General features: G+C 44.2%; 1 protein-coding gene across 3 annotated transcripts in view; it reads right to left on the bottom strand.

Annotated features, from left to right (window-relative positions):
• Positions 1-17,534, bottom strand: part of LOC311235953 (supervillin-like) — a 271,644-nt gene that overhangs the window by 32,536 nt on the left and 221,574 nt on the right. For all 3 annotated transcript variants that reach the window (XM_084323493.1, XM_084323494.1, XM_084323495.1), the window contains 5 exons: positions 12,017-12,152; positions 10,488-10,791; positions 6,700-6,854; positions 3,608-3,710; positions 258-465 (listed from right to left, as the gene is read on the bottom strand). In XM_084323493.1, the coding sequence (XP_084179619.1) occupies positions 258-465; positions 3,608-3,710; positions 6,700-6,854; positions 10,488-10,791; positions 12,017-12,152 (906 nt within the window). The remainder of the gene's footprint in view (positions 1-257; positions 466-3,607; positions 3,711-6,699; positions 6,855-10,487; positions 10,792-12,016; positions 12,153-17,534) is intronic.

The following is a 17,534-nucleotide window of genomic DNA, read 5'->3' as shown; positions in this document are numbered from 1 at the left end:
AATTGAGTAAAAGTACAAGTATACAAACCTAATAATACTAGAGTACAAATCCCCAAAAACAGTACTTAAGTATTGTAACAATTACTCAAGTACTTTACACCCCTGCAACACAGACAGTTCAAGTTATTACAACATCGATCACTGATGTCTGCATCGATAGATAAACAGCCCAGGATGAAAACGGGTGTCTATCTTTGTCGTTACCTGGACATTGCTGTAATCAACATGCTGTAATTGGTATTGAACGTGTGTCTTACCCCTTGGTGAGCCTCTCCACAGTCCTGTTGGCCACCTGCCTGGCTCCAGCCTGGGCCTTGCAGCCGTGCCACAGGTACAGCTGGCCCTTGTGGGTGTCCAGCAGCAGCAGGCTGGCCCGGGAGCGCAGGCTGGCACAGCAACACGACACCTCCACCAGAGAGGCCTCGACCGCTGCCTCGCCACGCACACAGAACATACGCCAGCCGCCTGGAGAGGGAAGAGGAGGAGGAAGGAGTGGAGAGGAGAAGTAGAAGAGAGGAGAGAGGAGTGGAGAAGAGAAGTAGAAGAGAGGAGTGGAGAGGTAGAGGAGTGGAGAGGAGAGGAGAGGAGAGGAGAGGAGAGGAGAGGAGAGGAGAGGAGAGGAGAGGAGAGGAGAGGAGAGGAGAGGAGAGGAGAGGTAGAGGAGTGGAGAGGAGAGGAGAGGAGAGGAGAGGAGAGGAGAGGAGAGGAGAGGAGAGGAGAGGAGAGGAGAGGAGAGGAGAGGAGAGGAGGAAGGAGTGGTAAGGTAGAAGAGAGGTAGAAGAGAGGAGAGGAGTGGAGAGGAGAAGTAGAAGAGAGGAGAGAGGAGTGGAGAAGAGAAGTAGAAGAGAGGAGTGGAGAGGTAGAGGAGTGGAGAGGAGAGGAGAGGAGAGGAGAGGAGAGGAGAGGAGAGGAGAGGAGAGGAGAGGAGAGGAGAGGAGGAAGGAGTGGTAAGGTAGAAGAGAGGTAGAAGAGAGGAGAGGAGTGGAGAGGAGTGGTAGAAGAGAGGTAGAAGAGAGGAGGAGTGGAGAGGAGTGGTAGAAGAGAGGAGAGAGGAGTGGAGAGGTAGAAGAGAGGAGAGGAGTGGAGAGATAGAGGAGAGAAGAGATGAGTGGAGAGGTAGAAGAGAGGAGAGAAGAGATGAGTGGAGAGGTAGAAGAGGAGAGAGGAGTGGAGAGACAGAGGAGTGGAGGTAGAAGAGAGGAGAGAGGAGTGAAGAGACAGAGGAGTGGAGGTAGAAGAGAGGAGAGAAGAGATGAGTGGAGAGGTAGAAGAGGAGAGAGGAGTGGAGAGACAGAGGAGTGGAGGTAGAAGAGAGGAGTGAAGAGACAGAGGAGTGGAGGTAGAAGAGAGGAGATGCATTTCAGTTTGTGGGGTGGCTCTGGAATGGATTACAAGTGGAAAACAAAACAAGGCAATAACATTGCACAGTTCAAAGATAGATACAAAATACCTCTGATAAGACAAATACAGATATAGATAGTTGCTTGTTGATTTCTTCAACAAGATAACTTGTTCTCTCTTTTAGGTAGTAAGAGAGTTTTATATATAATGTTATGATATTGTAAGAAAGGGGCATGACTAGATAAGCTGTGCTTCCTTCTGCCCCTTCTCCAACTCATCCTTGTTTGTTTTTCTACGGATGAAGACAGACTCATTTGTTTATGTTTACATTTTGTCTTGACTGTTTTATGTTTGTTGTGTTCCCACAGACATTGGAAAATGAAATTCAAGGACTTTTAAGTACTTTTCCAAGCACTATTTTTTATTTTCAAGGATGACACTCGAAGGATACAATTCACTTTTAAATGCAGTTTTTTTTTAACATCTTCTTGGCCTGCTTGCCAGCTAGAGCAGGGGTTCCCAAACGTTTGAGGCCGCGACTCCCAAATAACGGTGTCAGAGAGCCGCGACCCCCACTATTATAAGAGGTAAAAAAAAATATATATATATATATATATATATATATATATATATATATATATTATATTATTTTCTTTCTTTTTTCTTTTTTTTTTATAAATTGAAATGTATGGTTGAAACATGCAAACGTTCAAACGCACACACACTAATAAGCATTGAAGGCTTTTAACCAGGGCCAGACTGGGGAAATCATTCAGGCCAGGAAATATAGTGCAAAATATAGCCCCAGTCAGGCCACTTTTTAAGCAGGGGGTCTGGGGGTCCCCCACCAGGAAATTTTTTGTTACAAAGACTTCATTTCCTGCATTCTGTTGTAGGATTTTTTTTTATTTGTACCCTTTAAATACCAGTGTTTGTGATGGCATCACAAATTATTGTTAAAAAACAGGCTAGCATATGTATGATTAGCAACAACACTGATTTTGATGGATTTTCAGTTTTTTTGTAATGTCAGATTGAAAAGAATACAATCTTTTATTCAACTTCAGCCCTGATCATAACACCACATATTCATTTTATAATTCTAACCCTTTAAATCCCAGTGTGTGTGATGGCATATATCTGCATTTGAGATTCAAATGTCCTTTACAGCATAAACAGCAATTTAAAAACAGCAATTTTAAGCAGTTAATACATAAAGATGGTTAAAAACAAGATGGGCAAGTACACAGGGATAAAAATAGCTAAAATATAACTAAAATATAGCTAAAAAGTGATGAAAAAGAAACAAGTCCAATCATGAATGTGTTGTTAAATAATTAAATTAATTTGTTACAGTCCACAACCCCAATATATCAAATGCAAAGTAGATTTATCTGGGGGGGATTATTACAGGCTAGCATGTGTCAATGATTAGCAACAACAGTTTTTTGTAAGGGTCCCGCCTCCACCAATCACATGCGGCTCCCTTTGTGTGTGTGTGTGTGAGTGAGTGAGTGAGTGAGTGAGTGAGTGAGTGAGTGAGTGAGTGAAGTGAGTGAGTGAGTGAGTGAGTGAGTGAGTGAGTGAGTGAGTGAGTGAGTGAGTGAGTGAGTGAGTGAGTGAGTGAGTGAGTGAGTGAGTGAGTGAGTGAGTGAGTGAGTGAGAGAGAGAGAGAGAGAGAGAATTCTCCAACTTGTGTGAGTTGCAGTGATCTCCTGATTGTTCCCCACCTAGGTTATCTAACTATTGCGCTGCTGCAACTAGAAACACTGGCCTGGCCTGCTTCTAAGTTCAGTGGCCTGACTGCATAAAAAAAAATATATATAGATTTTTTATATAACATTTTTTTAATCATCTGTCGACCCCCCCCCGCAGCGGCTCGCGACCCCCACCACCACTTTGGTCACCCCTGAGCTAGAGCAAGCTAGAGCATCACACGCGAAGAAATGAGGAAAAGCAGTTGGAGCATGCGAGACAGCGACTCGTCAGATTTATATTTTTATAAAAAAATATTTCTTGATTCAGAACAATTTGATCATGGATGAACAAAACATTCAATGTGAATGGTTGAATTTCAAGGACTTTTTAAGCACCTTGTTAAAAAATTGGCTGTTTTCAAAGAATTCCAGGCTTTGACTTTTATTTTGTAAAAAATGTAAGCACTTCAAGGACCTTGTGCGAACCCTGGTTAGAGATAAATGAAAATCAATCAATCAATCAACCAACCAATCAAATCAATCAATGCCAGAGTGGGGCTGTGAGGTACCTGTGTTCTTGGTGCTGTCCTCCCTGCTGCCCTGGTGGATGATCAGGCCTCCTTGGAAGAGCTGCAGGAAGCATGGAGGCTCCTTACCCTGACTCACCAGCACCTGCCCAGTGGAGGGAGGGGACAACAATCAACAACTGAAGATAGAAAGTGATCCTAACATTTTTCAGCATTTATATCTTACATTCCCGTCTCTTCTACCTCAAGAGGCTTAAAAGGGGGCACTTCACCAAAAAACAATGCTGATTTATTTTGCACATAATCTAATCATAATCTAGTTATTGAGAGCAAATGGGTTTGAATATGGCCACCAGTGAGGTCATCAGGGACATTTATTCCATGTGTTGTGTTAATTACAGCTCAATTAATTATCATTTCATCAAAGTCAGAGTTACGTTTATTGTAATTTTTCCATTGACATGAAAGCACGAGATACAGCACTCAGGTCTCGGTTACAGCCATTTGATAGATAAACTAGAATAAATACTCAAATAAATACCGATCCTCATGACAGACATACAAACTGATTCAATAAAAATCCAGTAAAAACGAATCATTCAATAAAAACAACAAATTGATTCAATAGAAAACTAATCCATTTCAATAAAAACCTAGTCTAATTCAGTAAAAACTGATTTAATTAGCGGTCGGATGGCGTAGCGGAGATTGCGCTCGTCACCAATGCAAGAGGCTGCGGTCTCGACTCCCGGAGTCAGCATTGCCTGCGGCTTGGGCCGATCATCATACTAACTCGTTTGGCTGAGTTAGCGGGAGGGAAGTCGAGGGTGGTATTCTGGCGTTGTGGACAGCGACGCCTACAGGTCAGGTCTGGGCGCCTGCTCAGCAAAAGGCAGGAAATGGTGAAGGCAGCGTGCCCTCCCACGCGTTACGCTTCACCAATGAGAGTCCTCGCTGCCAGGTGAAAAGAGAGCCACTGGCTGTCTCCACATGTGTCGGAGGAAGCAGGTGGTAGACTTCAGGGTTCCCTTGTACCGACCAGTAGGAGGAACATGCGCACAACAACCAGGTAGGGGAGGGGGGGAATTGGCATAACGACTAAAAGGGGATGGGGAGAAAAATAGAAAAACCAGGCGGAGAAAAGGATAAAAATTAAAAGAAAACATTTAATTCAATAAGACTAATATGATTCACTGATTAAAATAGATACTGTAGGTGCCATAAAGTGCTACGGTGCAGTGTGCAGAGGCATGGCAGTGATGAGCTGCGATGAACTGTTCAGTAGTCCGGGAAGAAGCTATATTCTTCAGCCTGGTGGTTCTTGCCCGGATGCTGTGCAGCCTCCTGCCTGAAGGGAGGGGGGTAAACAGTCCGTGGGCAGGGTGGGTGGGGTCACGCATGATGCGGATTGCTCTCTCCGGCATCGGTTGTTGTAGGTATCAAAGATGTCAGGTAAGCTGCATCCGATGGGCCTCTGTGCAGACCTTACAACCCTCTTTAGTGCCTGCTTCTCTGCCGCTGTGCAGCTGCCGTACCATGCTGTGATGCAAGAGGTCAGTACGCTCTCCATCACACATCTATAGAAGGAGCTGAGGATGTTGGTGTTGGTGTTTCCTCAGGAAGAACAGGCGTTGATGAGCTTTTTTGACGAGGCTCAGGGTGTTGTCGCGCCACGTGAGGGTGTTGGATGGTGCACAACACAAGGATTCAATGTCCCCGATGACATCACTGGTGGCCAGATTCAAACTAATTTACTCTCAATAACTGTCAAAACTAAATTAATGTGTACAAAACGGTTTAGAGTTTTTGGATGTGTGTGAAATTATGTGCAAAATAAATCAGCAGTTTTTTATTTTAATTTACAGGTGCTATAGATAACTTTTATGTAGAGTAATCATTAAAAAAAAAAGTATACATCCACAGAGCTTTTAGAAAGGTGCGGAATAAAAGTATTGCTTTTCCACAAAAAAACATTATTGATTAATGAATATATAATTTAAAAACTGTTGGTGGGTCCAAAATGTATGTTGTTGTTACATGTTTAAGTGCATGTATCCCCTCCCTACTTCCCATTTCCCCATGTGAAATGCACCTGGTTGGACCTAGTGCAACATCTAGTGGCTGAATGTTATCTATATAGCACCTTTAACCGCCTCAAGGCGACACTAGACATGTTTTGCAAAACATTCAATATATTTGGAACCGTTTATGATAAAGACTTGCTTTAAATTGTATCTGAATGGGGAGATTCTCCTCTCTCTGTTGAAAGTATATTTCTCCGTCATCCACAGGCTGACTGGCAGTATGCAAAATTAAGGTCTAGTATCTTGAAATATTTAGATCAGTATTTTTCTCTTTTCCGATACCACGCTAGTGAATATTTTGTATCTATATATCTGTCACTGAGCTTTTAGCCTATAGCCAATGGAAATGGTCACATGGGCTGGGAGGATCAATGGAACATTTTCTCTATACTTCAGTGCGCTCCGACAGGGCTGGCAGGCAGACAGGCGCGTAACAGAGGATAGAGAGAGAGGAGCTGGTTGTATAATAAAATGGCATAAAGACATGAAAATAGGTATAATGTTCAACAAGCATTGGAACTTGTTGTGGATGTTGAGGACGATCCAGAAAATATAAATGAAAAGGACTCTGAGCCAGATAGCTGGGACAGAGATGACGACAATCATAATGAAGGAATTGATGTGTTTGAAGCGGTGGTTTGAAGTAGCTCACTCTTGTATCAATTGATCTGACAACTATATCATTTATTATGCAGCTTGAATGAAAATCCCCTGTTGATGATTCATGTGTGTAACTATGTTATTTGGATAAGATGCAGAGAACCATATCATAAAAAACGCCCAGAACCATATCAAAATAAATGGCTGTCACTCACTGAGGAAAATGTGTATTTGGACCAAATTCCACACAGAAATCATCATATCCCACTAGAACATTCTCTCCTGTGTCTGTACTCAGTACTCGGTGTCTTTAATCCCCCGGGAGTCTCAATAAAGACAAACTATGGAGTTCCTTTCAAAATAAATTACAGAATGTGATGTCATTTTTTATTAACCGCAAATAATGATGTTCCTCGCGTGTTGTTTTAATGCAAGAGTTATGCGACTCACCTGCGCCCCCCTGTGGTTACCCAGCTCAACCGTCATGAGTGCCGAGGTTCCCTTCTCGCTGACACTGGACTGGCGGCCCTGCCAGAAGAAACAAGCGCTCCTCTCTCTGCCGGGTGCGCCCACACTCAGCTCCCCCGGCTTCTGACGCTTCCCCACTGAGACACACAGACATACAGATCAACATTCTGACGCTTCCCCACTGAGACACACAGATCAACATTCTGACGCTTCCCCACTGAGACACACAGACATACAGATCAACATTCTGACGCTTCCCCACTGAGACACACAGACATACAGATCAACATTCTGACGCTTCCCCACTGAGACACACAGACATACAGATCAACATTCTGACGCTTCCCCACTGAGACACACAGACATACAGATCAACATTCTGACGCTTCCCCACTGAGACACACAGACATACAGATCAACATTCTGACGCTTCCCCACTGAGACACAGATCAACATTCTGACGCTTCCCCACTGAGACACAGATCAACATTCTGACGCTTCCCCACTGAGACACACAGACACAGATCAACATTCTGACGCTTCCCCACTGAGACACAGATCAACATTCTGACGCTTCCCCACTGAGACACAGATCAACATTCTGACGCTTCCCCACAGACACACAGATCAACATTCTGACGCTTCCCCACTGAGACACAGACACACAGATCAACATTCTGACGCTTCCCCACTGAGACACACAGACACACAGATCAACATTCTGACGCTTCCCCACTGAGACACACAGACATACAGATCAACATTCTGACGCTTCCCCACTGAGACACACAGACACACAGATCAACATTCTGACGCTTCCCCACTGAGACACACAGACATACAAAACAACATTCTGACGCTTCCCCACTGAGACAGACAGACACAGAAAACACAGATCAACATTCTGACACTTCCCCTCTGAGACACAGATCAACATTCTGCTGCTTCCCCACTGAGACACAACAACAACAACAACAACATTCTGCTTCCATTCATCAGTTAAATTATGTGTTAGTAATGACAGCATGGATGGGTGTGAAATAATGTATAAAATACATTCTGATTCAGGAGGCAACAATACTGATACTGGATATTCATTCATTCATTCATTCATTCATTCATTCATTCATTCAATCTTTATTTAATCCAGAAGGATCATTGAGAGCAAGCTCTCATTTACAACAACGCCAAGAAGTACAGCACATGATAAATACAAAAACAATATATTAAAATCTGATACTGAGAGACGGCAGAAAAGAAGCAAAGTGACTATTGATTGGTCAAAGTGACTATTGACCATTTACTATTGATTTTTTAAATATTTCATATTTCAGTCATTTGTGTCCAATGATCCTGAACTGATGGTCTAGGTCTATACTGTTCAGTAACTGATGGTCTAGGTCTATAGTATAGTGTATACTGTTCAGTAACTGATGGTCTAGGTCTATACTGTTCAGTAACTGATGGTCTAGGTCTAATAGTATACTGTTCAGTAACTGATGGTCTAGGTCTAATAGTATACTGTTCAGTAACTGATGGTCTAGGTCTAATAGTATACTGTTCAGTAACTGATGGTCTAGGTCTAATAGTATACTGTTCAGTAACTGATGGTCTAGGTCTAATAGTATACTGTTCAGTAACTGATGGTCTAGGTCTAATAGTATACTGTTCAGTAACTGATGGTCTAGGCTAGGTCTAGAACTGATGGTCTACATTAGGCATGGCTTTCCCCAGGAGTCAGGAGAAGAATGCCTGCCGTAAACAAAAATTCCAAATAAGTTATTTGTTTATGTACGGTGTATAAGGTATAAGCTGGCCCCAAGCTTTCACTGCAAACATATGGTTTTTCTTTTTAAACACCTGGTGGCGCTGGCGTGTCGTCATAGTGGCGCTGTGCCCCTATACCACCATTGATCAGGTAAAGCCCTTAGGGATGTGATCATGTATTGACTAAATGACAGACTTTTGACATGTTCTCTGTGTCGACAGTAATAGTAGTAATCGATTAGGCAATTTTTTGTTTTGTTTTGTAATGGCTTATTCAAAACATAAAAATTAGTGTTCTGATGCTGAAAGGGCAGCGCAGACAGGGTCTGTTGGTATGACGATGATGAAATGTGGAAAAAGCGAATCTGTATCCAATATAGACGTGTTTCTCGTTTACGTCAGACTTTAGATGCTAGATATGTAAAAGGTGAAAGACTCAACACTCACAGCCATGCTGATTTGGCAAAATGACATCCAGACATTTTCGTTTTAAACAACTTTTAGTCAGGGGAGTGCCATGGTTTCTCCATAGAGCCCTGTCATACTTTTTTTTTAGCGCAGCAGCTTGCACAGGTAGGGGGCAAATTAGTCACGTGACTCAGTTGGTATTGCCGATTGGCTCGAACACTATGTTTGTATACAGCATTTGTTTGTATAAAGCGAACAGGTCTAAGATACATTTTGTGGTGAATAAAGCCATATAGTGCATTTTTTAAGCCAATGCTATACATCAGAATCTAAAAAAAAAACGCATACAAAAAAAAAAAAACATGACATGTTGATAGATGCCCCCGACACCTCGACTAACAAAAAACAGTGTCGTTCACATCCCTAGTCTACGTCTATACTGTTCGGTACCGGACAGCATTGAAAGTTAAGGTCTCAGAATTGGCAGTGAAAAAGTGGTGCATCTCTGATTTTGGTTCCATGTAGCATGATGCGTTTGTAATCCCCCAATATTCCATGACTTCCCCAGAGAATTCATGAAATCTCCCCGTCTTTCCTTATCCGGAATACACCTGAAATCCCATGATATGCCTCCCTAAAGTTCTCTAACCAGTGAAAAAAACTTAAAAAGGTCAAATAATTCAGGAGTACAGTTTTGAGTAAAAAAATCATATTTTTTTTTCTCTCTTATCTTGCAGCATATTTTAATATTAAAATATATTTATTTTTTAAGAATTGTAAAGGATAGGTAAAAAATAAGCATGTGCTTCAGCCTATTCCTTTTTCGGTCATTGAGTTGGGATTTTGTGTGTGAGCTCACTTTGAATATGTACATTTGTAATCTTTTCATTTGTAAGTCCACACAAGTGTGTTTTTGATTTGTTGTAAACAAAGGCCAAAATAAACAATTCATTCATTCAGGCCTAACAAAAATAATGGTTGGTTTCAGGTTGCCGACCGACCCTGCCGATTTAGGTGCGACCCAATATATTTTATGAGTTTTAAAAAAAAATTATATATTAAAAAAAAAAAATCATTTTTTTTTTTTTTTTTTTTTTTTTTAGAATAAAGTTTCATAGAAATCTTAGTCAAACATTTAGTATTATGGATATTAAACATGCTGGCAGAGTACATGCATCCATGTTGTTGTGAACATTTTAACCCTTTCACTGCCACACGACAGCCGGTTAACCCTTTCACTGTGACAATACAGAAGGTTAGCCCTTTACTATCACACAACCGACGGCGATGCTCCATCATTAGCATCATTAGCTCCGCGGAGCTAATGATGCTAATGATGGAGCATCGCCGTCGGTTGTGTGATAGTAAAGGGCTAACCTTCTGTCGTGTGGCAGTGAAAGGGTTAATTAAATAAAGAAATTCCCTATCCATAGTCGCCGTGGGAAAGAAAAAAAAAAAAAAAAAATTCCCTACCTACCCATGGCCAAACTGACAACCAACCTGAAACCAACTATTATTTTTGTTAGGCCTCATTCAAACCCCCAGAGGCTTGTGTTCCCAGAACGCACCACCCGGCGTCGCCCCCCCCCACTCACCCACGGTGGTGACGGAGTACTTCCAGCGGATGACGTAGGCGTCGGCCTCGTGCAGGTGTCCCAGGCCCCCCGCCGGCATCTCCTCCTCGCCGTACTCCCGGATGTGCCACACGTCCACGGCCACCGTGGCCAGCTCCGCCTGCCGGCCGTCGTCCGTGCGCACCAGGCCGTGGCCCCGCTGCACGTCCACCCCCTCCAGGAGGCTGCGCACCGGCTCTGGCTCGTTGCTCAGCAGGGCCTTGGCGTCGCACGGCAGGAGGTCCGCGTCCAGCGGGGAGCAGCGCGGGCCGGAGTGAACGGGGCTCTGTGGCAGAGAGAGAGGGAGAGACTGAGGTGTTCTTAAATCTGTGACTCCGTGATGTGCAGTGAAACTAAACGAGTGTTTCTCTGTGGAAGTCTTTTATAAAACAGAATAGTATCGGTGACCCGACACCTTGGCACAAGGTTTTATTTGGGTAGAATCGATTAGCATGGGGTCAGGGTTGGTGATGATTACACTTTTAAAACTTAATGAAATTAATGACATTTAATTAAACGGAATTTAATTTAATCAAATTCAATTACATTCATAGTCAAAATGCATGATTTTATCATGATGCATCTTTGCCTTCTCAGAAAGAATATGTTAAACAAATACATCTGTAATTATACTGTGCATTATGAGAGAATACTGTGTATTAGAATCTAATACAACCTCTTCATTGCCAAGTACATTTCATACATAGGTGCCTTGCTCAAGGGCACTACAACAGTGGCTATTGAGGGAAGGGAGAGTGTTATTTATTCACTTCATAGTGTATAAATAATACTCTATCATGGTGATAGAGGAGGTGCTCCTGTGTGTAGAGACAGGGTGATAGAGGAGGTGTTCCTGTGTGTAGAGACAGGGTGATAGAGGAGGTGCTCCTGTGTAGAGACAGGGTGATAGAGGAGGTGTTCCTGTGTAGAGACAGGGTGATAGAGGAGGTGTTCCTGTGTGTAGAGACAGGGTGATAGAGGAGGTGCTCCTGTGTGTAGAGACAGGGTGATAGAGGAGGTGCTCCTGTGTGTAGAGACAGGGTGATAGAGGAGGTGTTCCTGTGTGTAGAGACAGGGTGACAGGGTGATAGAGGAGGTGCTCCTGTGTGTAGAGACAGGGTGATAGAGGAGGTGTTCCTGTGTAGAGATAGGGTGATAGAGGAGGTGCTCCTGTGTGTAGAGACAGGGTGATAGAGGAGGTGCTCCTGTGTGTAGAGACAGGGTGATAGAGGAGGTGCTCCTGTGTGTAGAGACAGGGTGATAGAGGAGGTGCTCCTGTGTGTAGAGACAGGGTGATAGAGGAGGTGTTCCTGTGTGTAGAGACAGGGTGATAGAGGAGGTGTTCCTGTGTGTAGAGACAGGGTGATAGAGGAGGTGCTCCTGTGTGTAGAGACAGGGTGATAGAGGAGGTGTTCCTGTGTGTAGAGACAGGGTGACAGGGTGATAGAGGAGGTGCTCCTGTGTGTAGAGACAGGGTGACAGGGTGGGAGATAGGTGTTCTCTCTGTCTACCTTCGCCTCCTCCGCTGCAGCCTGCTCCTCCTTCTTCCTGTCAGCCCAGTCGAGGAACTTCTCTCTGAACAGAGACGTCTCGTTGTGCTCCGACAGTCTGCCGAACAGAGCCCAGCTGGGACGGGCCTCTCCCTGCCTGAAAAAATTAATAAAAATAAATAAATATAAATAAAAACACACACACACACACACACACAAGGTCGTGAGACAATTCTTTAGTGTCCTTAACCCAGGGTTCCCACAGACATTGCAAAATAAAATTCAAGGACTTTTAAGTACTTTTCCAGGCACTATTTTTCATTTTAAAAGGGCATTTAAAAGGATACAATTCCAATCCAATATGTGTGGCTTAAAAAAACAATTTCCCACAATTAGTTACACTTTAAATTGATTCAGAACAATTTTATCATGGATGAACAACTTTCAATGCGAATGGTTGATTTGAATTTCAAGGACTTTTTAAGCACCTTGTTAAAATTTTAGCTGTTTCAAGGAATTCCAGGCCTTGACTTTTTTTGGACAAAAATCAAGCACTTTAAGCACTTCAAGGACCTTGTGCGAACCCTGTTAACCCCTAATTGCTCCCAATGAGCAAGTTGGCACCTTGCATGGTCGATGTGTGAATGTGTGAGTGAATGTGTGAGTGAATGGGTGAATCATGAGATGAATAAGTTGTAAAGCGCTTGGGATGAAAGTACTATATAAATGCAGTCCATTTGCCATTTATATAAATGCAGTTCATTTACACGCACATACCTACTTATCAATTGAAATTAATCCAAAATGTATTAATACAAAAAAGCTTTAGTTTCAGCCACATAGTCCAGACCATTTTAGAGGAGAAATGTAACACACACACGTGCATAAACAAACATGTAAGGAGGGTGTACAAACTCTACATCTAGTCCGAACGGTCCCTGATGAGAGCTGTGATGGCACGCTACAGCCACCAGAGGGCAGTGTTAGACAAATAACCCAACACACCCCATTCACTGTGTTCATACTTTTCATTAGACTGTCTGACTTCACATGAACACACAGTCCATAATTAATTGTTAGACTAGAAGTCTTTATTTGTCATGCAGTTTTAACACACACACGCGAGATGGGCGACCCACAGGAACACACACACACATGCACTGAGTCGCCGATGAAATGTCTCTGCACTTTTCCCATCCCGTTGTCCTTCCCCCCATGGGCAGCCGAGAGCAGATAGGGCGTCAACGTGAGCCGCGCCCCGGGGACCAATCCAAGTGCTCCTGTCCATCTTCGTCAAGGACGCCACAGCGTTAGCGATCTGTTGTTCATTCCATTGGGTTTATCTTATCGGGGGGAAACCCTTGCGAGCACGGGGAGAACATGCAAACTCCACACAGAAAGGCCTGGGAGATACCCCACCTGAGTACCTGGCATCATGGAAACCTGGTCCCCAAGCGGAAATCGAACCCTGGACCTTCTTGCTGTGAGGCGACAGTGTTAACCACTACACCACCGTGCCATCCATCACGTAAACGTAAACAAACACACATCTATTACCCAGGAGCCACAGCGTTCTCATGCCAATGCTCACAGCTGTCATTTAATGACAAGCACCTGTTGTTTGAATACAATTACCTGTTACAATTACCGAGATGTCTGTGATGGAGTACTATGAAACGCTCTCATATGGTGTTTGAATATTAATGACCACTAGGGGAGCATATGATATGTTTCTCTTTTACAATAATGATCTGATTAGTAAACCTTAAAGAATAATGATTGACCGCTTCTTCTATCATACGGTCTGAGATGCTTAGCTGAAGACAACAAAATGAATGGAGAGATTGCTGACATTAAAGAGAGAAGTGACAATGGAGACATTTTTAAAGGTGTGGTTTGGGAACTTTCAGATGACCAGGTGAATTACTATCCGAGCAAATTTTTTGTAGTCACTATCAACTGGGGAGGACATGTTGCACAAATCATCTTGATGAGACGCTAAACTGAGGTCCTGACTGAATTCGGTTGTTAAAGAACCCAGGACGCCTATCGTAAAGAGTAGGGGGTTCCCCGACGTTCCTGGCCAAATTCCCAATCAGGTCTCTGACATCAAGGCCACCTAATCATCCCTTCCCGTTAATTGGCTGATCTAAATCCCTGTCTCCTGAGCCGTTCAGCCATTGTGTAGTGTGATGTGTGCCTGGTGCCAGTGTATGGTAGCCATTGAGCCTGCGTAGCCCAAAGTTGGGTGCTACCAGTGATGGTGAAGGAGGCCATTTCCACCCTACATTGTAAAGCGCTTTGAGTGTCAGTGTCTAGAAAAGCGCTATATAAATGCAAGTAATTATTATTATTCACATGAAGAGGGCGGGGCTCAGTGCATCAGACTGACCACGGCACGTCCTTATTGGTGGAGAGGAGGCAGGCGCCGATCGGCTTTAATTCAACACCCGTCTATTGATATCAAATGCTACAGGAACATACTAGAACTGATCTTACTACAGCTGATCTCACTACAGCTGATCTCACTACAGCTGATCTCACTACAGCTGATCACACTACAGCTGATCTCACTACAGCTGATCTTCCTACAACTGGTCACAGTACAGCTGGTCTCACTACAGCTGATCTTACTACAGCTGATCACACTACAGCTGATCTTACTACAGCTGATCACACTACAGCTGATCTTAAAACAGCTGATCTCACTACAGCTGATCACACTACAGCTGATCTCACTACAGCTGATCTTACTACAGCTGGTCACACTATAGCTGATCTCACTACAGCTGATCTCACTACAGCTGATCTCACTACAGCTGATCTTACTACAGCTGATCTCACTACAGCTGATCTTCCTACAACTGGTCACACTACAGCTGATCTCACTACAGCTGATCTTACTACAGCTGATCTCACTACAGCTGATCAAGTTCAAGTTCAAGTTCTTTAATAGTTGTCATACAGAAGTACAGAATACTTTCATACAAAATGCTTCTTACTGTTACGCTCCAGAGACTGTGCTAGACAAGATAGTATCAAATAACATAATAACATAATATAGCATGAATTTAGAAGAAGAAAATGAGGTCACAGTGTTCGGTATAGACATATGTACAATGTTCTGAGTTACCATATAATATACAATACACAATACTATGCAGTGTACTAATGTACAGTACTATCTAGTGCAAAGCAGAAATGGGATGAGGTACAATTTTAGGTACAATTTACAGTAAGGTGTACGAGTTGTAGTGCAATCCTTCATCCATAAATATAAAGTGTGGGGAGTGGGTGCTACAGTGTGTTTGTTTAAAGTGGGTGTGTGCTATAAAGTGTGTGGAGTGGGTGCTACAGTGTGTTTGTTTAAAGTGAGTGTGTGCGTGTGGATGTGTGTGCTATGTGCGTTTGGTGGTTGTTGTTGTGTAGTGTTCATTCATTGTTCGTTTAGCAGCCTGATGGCCTGGGGATAGAAGCTACTTCTGAGTCTTTCTGTGCTCGCCTTGAGACTCCTGTATCGCTTGCCTGACCGCAGCAGTTCGAAGAGGCAGTTGTTCGGGTGACTGGAGTCTTTAATGATTCTCTTAGCCTTGCCCTTGCAACGCTTGTAGTAAATGTTCTGGAGGGTGGGGAGCCCCCCTCCAATTGTGCGTTTGGCTGAACGTGTCACTCTTTGTAGTCTGCTTCGGTCTTTTGCAGTGCTATTCCCAAACCAGGAGGTGATGTTGCCGGTCAAGATGCTCTCTATTGTACATGAGTAGAAGTTCTTAAGGATCTTCTGGCTGACTTGGAACTTCCTTAGGCGCCTGAGGAAGTAGAGGCGTTGTCGTGCCTTCTTCACCACACTGTTAATGTGTGTGGTCCATGTCAAGTCCTCGGATATGTAGGCTCCGAGGTACTTGAAGCTGTTGACTCTCTCAACCGGTGCCCCGTCGATGCTGAGGGGGCTGTAGTCCTTGACCCCCGACCTCCTGAAGTCCACAATCATCTCCTTTGTTTTGCTGACGTTCAGGGAGAGGCTGTTTTCCTGGCACCATCCCGCCAGGACCTTGACCTCTTCCAGGTAGGCCCTCTCGTCGTTGGCAGAGATCAGGCCCACCACCACTGTGTCGTCAGCAAATTTGACGATTGTATTGCTACTCCGCTGAGCCACACAGTCGTGTGTGTACAGGGAGTAGAGGAGGGGACTCAGAACACAGCCCTGGGGGGCCCCTATGTTGAGGGTGATGGATGAGGAGGTGCAGTTGCCTGCTCTCACCACCTGGGGTCTGCCAGTCAGGAAGTCCAAGACCCACTGGCAGAGGTCATAGCCCAAGCCCAGGTCCCTGAGCTTGGCTATGAGTATGGAGGGGACTATGGTATTGAATGCCGAGCTGTAGTCGATGAATAGCATTCTCACATAGTTCCCCTGCCTCTTGTCCAGGTGTGATGCTGCTGTGTGCAGCACATGGGATATGGCGTCCTCCGTGGACCTGTTGGGGCGGTATGCAAATTGCAGGGGGTCCATGTTGATGGGGAGGGAGGAGCAGATGTAGCCCTTTACTAGCTTCTCAAAGCACTTCATGGCTATGGAGGTGAGAGCTACAGGGCGGTAGTCGTTGAGGCAAGCAGGCTTGGATTTTTTGGGTACAGGGATAATAGTGGACTTCTTCAGGCAGGTGGGGATGACAGCCTGTTCTAAGGACAGGTTAAATATGTCAGTGAATACTGGGGCCAGTTGGTCGGCACAGACTTTTAGGACGCGGCCGGGGATGCCGTCCGGACCTGCTGCCTTCCTGATATTAACTTTTTTAAAGGTCCGCCTCACCTCATGCTCTGTTACCCTGAACACTGCGCCTCCATCAGCAGCCGACCCCCCCCCCCCCATTGCCGAGGCTTGTGAGCTGGTGTTGTTATTACCAGCATCAAACCTCGCATAGAAGGTATTGAGGTCGTTTGCTAAGGAGATGTCACTGTTCAGTTTGAGGGAGGCGCCTTTGTAGTCTGTCATCGTTTTGAGCCCCTGCCACATAGCTCTAGAGTCAGCTTGTTCAAACTGGAGTTCAATTTTATCCCTGTAGCGCCGTTTGGCCTCTGACACTGTCCTCCTTACGTTGTGTCGCGCCACCTTGTGGTCATTCATGTTGCCTGCCACTAGGCCGTCATTGTATGCTTTGGTGCGCTCTCTCAGAGCTTCACGGACGGATTTGTCTACCCAGGGTTTTTGATTTGGGTAAACTTTCATTTTGGTAGTGGGGATTGTTTCTTTCACCCTAGTACAAACATAGTCCAGCACTGTCTCCGTGTAGGCATTAATGTTATCTGTGTCGCGGAACACAATCCAGTCTGTGTGGTGAAACACTGACCGGATCGTCTCTTCTGACGTCAGATCCCATTTCTGCACCTCTCGCGAGACTACGGGAGTACTTTTAATTCTCTGTCTGTACTTTGGTGAAAGGAAAATGGATGCATGATCTGACTTGCCAAAGCCACTATCAGAATGAGCCTTGTAGCCACCTTTAAATTGCGTGTAACAGTGATCTAGGATGTTACCGCCTCT

This window comes from Notolepis coatsorum (assembly GCF_963971535.1).
Source record: "Notolepis coatsorum genome assembly, chromosome: 10".
Classification (NCBI taxonomy): domain Eukaryota; kingdom Metazoa; phylum Chordata; class Actinopteri; order Aulopiformes; family Paralepididae; genus Notolepis; species Notolepis coatsorum.
This window is presented reverse-complemented; position numbering and strand designations above follow the sequence as displayed.